We start from the raw sequence: 7647 nt of genomic DNA on the forward strand, positions 1-7647 counted from the left end.
TATTGTCACTCTCTATTTATCCATGGTTACCGGAGTTTTAAATAATTACGGAGTAACAGGTATTTGCGCAAATTGAATTAGGCAGATTACCTTGAAAAACATTGCTGCCGTATCTCTGATATAGTTTTTTGCGAATTTCTCAGTTTTTAATAACAATTAATTTATTTTTCTATTTTTTCTGTACTCCTATAACAGCGCCAGACAACACCTCCAGAGGAATGACGCCAATTTTGAATCACCCTGTATGTTGCATTATCAAGTGTAACACACATTGAAGGACTTTATATTGTGACCGAAAGAAACAATCCGATATTCTATCACGGTCGAAGAGAATCTTCATTCGTTTTTGATTTACAAAATTAATTCGAAAGGCTGTTGAATGACAACAGACTTGAAACTGTTACGCAACGTGTAACTGTATTGATTTTATCAGAAACTTGGATGAGTAATGAAGAAAACGTCGATGTCCCAAATTTTGATTGTGCTGCTAAGTTCAAGAGACCTACTTGTCGATACGCAGGTGCAGCTATATTTAAAAATAACAGATACGTCAACTTCACACTTTGCTCACTTCACAGATAGATACTACAGTTCATAACTCACACTCATATGTAGTTAATATATCGTCAATAGGAGAAATGTATACGATGAAATGTCAAACATAAAATGAACAATAAATTTTAATCGTAGCAATTTATATCTCAGCTAACCAAAGTATGAAGAAAATCATCGAATTCATACATGAAAATTGATTAATATATACCAAAGCAGGATCAGCTATTCTCAATCAGAACCTTCATATATTTATTACCAATGATTTCGAGTGGTGATTTCAATGTTGATTTTTAAAATGAGTCAGCAAAGCCTTTAGTTGGGTTTTTTAAATCGACATTCGATTTTAATATGTCGCATGATCAAAATGATAGTACAACAAAATATGGTAAAACAATTGATGGAGTTTTTGTTAGATATCTAGCAAACAGATTCCAATCAAAAGTGTTCATAGCATATTTCAGTTATCACAGACTCATTGTTTCATTTTTAGAATATGATACGAATTACGACCAGTTAGAGCACAGTGCACCATAGGAATTTATTATGTCCTTCTTGTCATAGTAACTTATATTCAATTATACCTGTATTATATCGTGGGCTTAAAGCTAAAACTTACCAAGTCTATAATAAATTTTTTGGTAAATGAAGTTTTAAACCGACCCAAAAATTATATCAGAATTACCAAAAAAATGTTTTTAAATGATGGGATTATTTGCTTCAAGGTGTGGTCTTTTAATTTTTACTCTTAAAAAAATAAACTCTTTTTAAACCAACCAAACACAAAAACTGCAATTTTGGACTTGGTCACTTTTAGCTTGAAGCCCACGATATTGTAAATGTTATTTTACTTTGTGAAAATATATTTATTTCATACTATTAATTATTACTGCCTTGCCCCGCTTGTTGAAGTTTTCACTTCTATCGTATGGTCTTAAGCACATACAAGATTGCATTTGTTAATAATTTGTTTCGTTATAAATATGTAATTAATTCAGGTATATTCCTTTTATTGCAACCTGCATCATACTGTGAAAGTCTGATTTGTTTCAGCAAATGGAAAAGTTGTGGATGCCTCCCAAGAAATGATTGCAGTTGGTTTATCTAATATTGCCGGATCATTTTTTGGATCGTTCCCGGTAAATGCTTCATTTTCAAGAGCCGCTGTTAGTAGTGCCAGTGGCGTGCGAACTCCATTATCTGGAATTTACACAGGTAAGAACTTTTGTCTGTTTGTCAAATTTGTTTTAAAATAAACAAAATTGTTTACTGATCATTTTGGTCGCCCCAATTACTTTAAAAATAAGGTTTGGTGCTTTTAAAAATCAGATGATAAATCACAGGTGGTCAAAGTGCAGATCGTCCCATCGGCTCTAAATCAGTAGTTAGTAAAAGCTGGCTGAAACGATATTGCTAACACTAAAGTACAGTTCTCTACAACACTATAAACTGACCCAATTTGATCAGATTTTAGTTAAAATTTGATCCGATCGTTACCTCCAAATGGATTACTTCTCAAATTTTCTCGATTTTTGCTAGTTCAAATCATATTTATAACGTCGGAAAATATCCCATCCCAAAAAGCATCTATAAAAAATTGTAAATCAGACTATGGCTTTGCTCCTTCGAGATGTCTAAACACACAAAACGTCAGATTTTGAAACAGTTGAAAAGATCGTAACATTTCCATGATCTTTCCTATACTTTTACGCGAAATTTTTAACGTACGAAGACCGCTTCTGGACTCGGCCAGCTTTTATGACAAATTTAAAAACTTGAGATTGAATTTGGCTTGGGCGCCGAAAGTTGTTGGTATAATAGTAGCAGAATTTTATCATCATCAGTCATTTTTATTCATCCAGTTGGATGTGGATTTAGGTCAATTTTAACATCTGTGGTCTGTGTTTATTAATTTTTAGAAAATATTTTTCTTTAAAATTTTATATAAGCTATAAGCTTATATAAAGGCTATATATAAGCTATAAGCTTATAAGCTTTCCTTTTGATCAATCATAGAATACCAAATACCAAATTTTACCTACATTCGGACGCTCCTACTATGAGAAAGGTATAACCTGGAATTAATCTACTCAATGGAAATAAGCCCTCGCCTGGGGCTGGGAGAACTTCCCAGTAGCCCAGTTCTCGAAACTGGCGTTCTCATAAGAAGGGAAGGCGTGGTTCTCTCGTGAAGCGGATATTCGTATTCTCGAACGCACTCGAGTGATCCCACTTCTCTTGCCAATTCTCGAAAGAACGCATCGTTAACCTGTTTTAAACCGCACTTTTTCGAACATTCATTTTTATCAACATGGGTTTTGCAACTAATGAGTGTTTAAAAAATATATTTTGTGAAGTATCTTATTAGACTTAGTTTGTAAAATATGACCCATCTATTGGGTTTACTAACAGAAAGTACAGCTAGCTTGTATGGAAATCTCTCAACAATTTCTAGGATACGTTTTAGTTTTTGGAATCGTGAATTGTAGTAGAAACAATTTTAGAATTACTAAATTTACTTGTAGTTGCAGAGGAATAAGGCACGGAACTTGTATCTAACAACTAACGCTTTTGATATGTGATGAAAAGTTTGTCAAGCTTTTAAGACTAAATAAGCAGTTGGAGCTTCAAGATCAAGTGACCGCGTATCTTCGAGCACCAAGCTCTGCTATAAGTATAAAAAAAATTATAAAAACATTTTAATTTGAAATTGTATAGTAAGAATTTATAATTAAATATTTTCGAATGTTTCCAATAAAAATTATTGTCTCCTGTCAGTAAATATATGTTTATATATAGAAAATGCTCTTTCAACATCTACCGATGTAATAGGACAGTATTGCAATTTGGGTAGCAAGCTATAAATCCAAGGTGTAATTGCGTTGGATGATTTACCAACAAAAATACTGTTTCCTGACTCAAGATTCGAAACCTTCATTCTTTTCTATAGTAGCATCTAATTTTTTTGTAACTTTAACACCTACATCCCGGGATACTTTTTACATTGAGCGGAAAATACTTGAAGAAAATTAATTGCTTCATTTAAATTCAAATTCCTACTTAGATCTGATGAAAATGAAACTATTATATCTGATATAAAACTAAAATTAGTTTTAATAAAAACAATTTGCTTGGCTGCATCCTCATTTTCACCATTAATTGTATTTGCACTACACACTGCGAGTTGGCTTCTATATCTAAAATTAATTCCTTAATAGCTTCGAAATGTTCTGAGTAGAACCGACTTAGTGAACCGGCACATATAAGTTTGTGTTGTTTTGTTTGTGTTTTTACAATGTTTTTCTTCGACGTCCGACGGCTAAACAACGCCAGCGTTCTAGCAGTCAAGGCGGTGGGGATTTCAACGTGGCGTTACTCCAACGGTAAAACAACGGTGGGCGGCGTCGACGTTCGTGTGAACTGCTCCATTGTAGCCAATGTATTAACGATGCGCTGACGCGACGTCGACGTTGCGGTGCCGCCGACAATTTTTTTCGGAGCAGTTCACACGTGCGTAATTTGACGCATATTTTTATGATAGATTTATTTCGACACAACGCAATTTTAGTGCAGGCATGGAGGTCGATTATGAACAACTGGTTTTGTTTGCGTATTACGTAAACAAATTTTACATTTTTAAAAAGAAAATAAATTATTGGGTTTATTCTTATGTGAGTTCTAGTGCATTAAAAGGAGCATTTGCTCGCGATTTTGGGGATCTCAGGAACGACGAAGCAAAGTTTTTTCATTACTTCCGTATGAGTCCCAAATCGTTTGATGAATTGCACGTGAAACTGAAACTCTTCAATTAACAATTCGATATCGTAGTCAACCTCCGTCATTTTTAACGTTTTAACGTTGCCGTTGCCGCCCGTGTGCCGATTCACACGGGCCAAGGCATAAACCAATGTTTTGCTTCGACGTCCGACGGCCCGACTCTTATTATGTATTATGAACGTATGATCTTTTAATTTGTAATTCTGGGCTGCTGTCAACTTTCTAATCGTTGTCACAACTGACTTATTTGAAAACTTACAAATTTGTCTTTATGTTTTATGCCCGTATGCACCGACAGACTTTAATCGAGATTAAGCGTTAAACCAGATTAAAAATTATAAACGGTATGCGCCGTCGACAGTTTTGACCTTAAATGCGTTTGACTTTAATCCACCCATGTCCGAGGATTAAGTTCTTAAAATTATTTAAATATCCTTTGAAATTGAAGCTTTTATTTTCGTCCTAGCAAATTAGAGAATTAACTTGAAAGACGAAATAAAATTAGATAATATTCATCTTTTAGAAACAATTGTTTATGATTTTTCAAAAAAGCAAGAAGCTCGCTTTCCAAGAGTTATTGGAGCGGGCTCGATTTTGTGATGTGTAAAATGAAGTATTTCGAAATGGAAAGACGAATTTTTCAATGAATTCTTAACGCGTTAAAAATTATGGACTTTGTTGTTGATTGGCTTTGCACTACACACGATTCAACAATTCTGAATAGGTAGTTGCAGATTGAAGACTACCTACATTAAAAAACGGCGAATTTGGTAATAATGTTTTGCTTGATCACTGAGATATGAGTTCTCATATGACAACCTATACAACTGAATATTAATTGAAGTCAAGTCAGGGTATGTTTACTTTTATAAAATCGTTTTAGAACGCTCCAGTCTCTATACCAGGAACCCTGCAAATTGGAATTAAAATCGCTTTAATTTTCTTTCACGCTTGTTATTTAATATGCAAGAAATTACTGCCGGTCTTCTTGGCTTCAATAACAAATGTAGATAATTCGGCAATGAGGCTGCTTTCCTTTTTCCATGATACCAGGGTTTTTATTATAACTACGTACGAGGATAACAAATTAACAACTCGCAATATACATTATTCAACTTTAGTCAGAAACAAAATGTTCTGTTCTGTTAACCTTTATTTTTGCTAATTATCGAAAAGAATTCTATAGATTTTTTACCGTTGCGATATCTCTACAAGGTTTAAGTAAACCACCGCTGAATTTCAACGGTGCATAGCAACCGGGTTCTTAAACCCGATTAGTTCTTAAACGCGTTTAGTTAATCGCCATTAGGGGATTGGCGGTGCATATGGCTATTAGTAAGTTATTACGGTGGTAGGTAAAGTATGGTACATTATTCGAGTTGTAATGCATTTACGTACTCATGGAATTACGCACTCGCCGCTTCGCGGCATCGTACGCAACTTTTTCATACGTAGGTAAAGTGCTCTTTACAACTCTTATTATGTAATATACTCTAATAAAAAAGATTTTGGAGTTCTAGACATTTTAAAATAAATATTCTCAAAACACTATTTTCACAATGAACTCTATCGGCAAACTGAATTGAACAGTCGACCGCGTCTTTGTTTTTCATAGGCGCCGTCCGAGTACAAAGGTGCCGCCGACTTAAATGAGGACGCGCTGGTTCCTTATTGACGAGACATTCCAGGGTAGTAAATAAATGTCAGGCAGTAAAACTCATAAATTTAGTGCCTATTTTACGCCCGCCGAATTAATTTCCATAATATTTTATTAAGATGGAAAGAAAAATTTAAGACTGTTTAGATCTGTGCAATTTTTTGTAAAATTTGATAAAATATACATGTATTTCGCCCTCTACTAATAACTGATTTTTTATGTTTGATAACATAATAACGGTCATTTATCTTTGATAACCATAACCTAAAAATAGGTTTGGTTTTTAACTAACTCTTAAAGTGAAAATTAGGTTTCAAAAATTTTTCAATTACATTGCAGTTGTTGGGAAGATTTTGAATACCGATCTTTATCCGATCACTGCAATAAACGAATAAAAACTCTGACAATAAATTAAAAAATAATTTATAGGCATAATGGTGATAATGGCTTTCACATTTCTAACGCCGTACTTTTCGTATATTCCAAAACCGGCACTAGCAGCTGTTATAATATGCGCTGTCGTAGTTATGGTGGACATTTCCATTACAAAAAGTATATGGGAGGGAAACAGTGCGTAAATACAAATTAATTTAATTGAATGTTTTTATGTAATTTTTCGAATTTCAGGATTGGATATTGTTCCCTTTCTGGTCACGTTTGTGGCCTGTTTGATCAGTAGCATAGAAGTGGGAATTCTTGTCGGAATATTTGTTGAAGTATGTAAACTCATGTATTTTACAGCCAGACCAAAAGTTATTATCAAACAGGTGAGATTAAAACATTTCCACATCTCTTATTTTTTATTTCTTGGATGTTGGTTTAGTTTGTCCGACACTGTCATAATATAAAAATGGAGTAATTTATCGGTCACCAGTACCGTGTATATACTTGTAATAATATCAGTTTTTTGGCCGGTCGGGAAAGTAACCAGTAGTTGGATTGACGGGTTATGTGGCAGGGCCTAAGGCTCAAGCTGTAAGAGAATAACTTTAGCTTGCTGTTGCCAAAGGTGACATGTCTCAATGGGCAGAAAATTAGTTTCGCATCTTTTATAAAAAAGAAGTTATAGAACATTAAAGTTGACTGTCAAGAAAAGTATATTAACCAGAAAATTCAAATGGATACTCTTCAGATCGATTTTGTGACAAAAATTAAGGCAAGTTTGTAAAAGGATTTATATAGCTAAAAGTAACTGTTTCATAGATAGTTACTTTCAATAAGCAACCAATTTTTAAATCTGACCGAAAACACAATACGATATCCATATACAGGGGTATTCACGCTATACGGCACGGACGTTTGCGGCTAGCCCGTTTGTTTTTTACAAAGAATTATTTGATGAATCCACAGACGCCTATCGAGTGCACATTTTAAAAATATTTTGTCATGTACAGAGTAAACCCCTAAAAGTATCAAAGTTGTGTTTTTCTAAATTAAATACCCTATAAATTATTGCATTTTTGGATTCTCTGAGCGAAATAATTCTTTGTTTTAATAAGACTTATAATGTGTAAATCTAAAGGTTTTTTCAATAATTCGAATTTTATCAAAAACTAATATTATTTTCATGTGTGAAATACTTTAGAAATATTTAAGTTATGTAAACGTAATTCGTAGTGTAGTGTACCCAAAAATCATATTTTATATCCCAATGATAATAA

General features: G+C 33.6%; 1 protein-coding gene across 3 annotated transcripts in view; it reads left to right on the top strand.

Annotated features, from left to right (window-relative positions):
* LOC109542560 (sodium-independent sulfate anion transporter) overlaps positions 1 to 7647 on the top strand; it is a 50581-nt gene that overhangs the window by 25637 nt on the left and 17297 nt on the right. For all 3 annotated transcript variants that reach the window (XM_048665275.1, XM_019911830.2, XM_019911831.2), the window contains exons 7-9: positions 1606 to 1767; positions 6416 to 6556; positions 6614 to 6753. In XM_048665275.1, the coding sequence (XP_048521232.1) occupies positions 1606 to 1767; positions 6416 to 6556; positions 6614 to 6753 (443 nt within the window). The remainder of the gene's footprint in view (positions 1 to 1605; positions 1768 to 6415; positions 6557 to 6613; positions 6754 to 7647) is intronic.

The sequence above is a fragment of the Dendroctonus ponderosae genome, unplaced genomic scaffold (genome assembly GCF_020466585.1).
Source record: "Dendroctonus ponderosae isolate FM_Combo_2020 unplaced genomic scaffold, Dpon_F_20191213v2 Dpon_F_20191213_3, whole genome shotgun sequence".
NCBI classification, from domain to species: domain Eukaryota; kingdom Metazoa; phylum Arthropoda; class Insecta; order Coleoptera; family Curculionidae; genus Dendroctonus; species Dendroctonus ponderosae.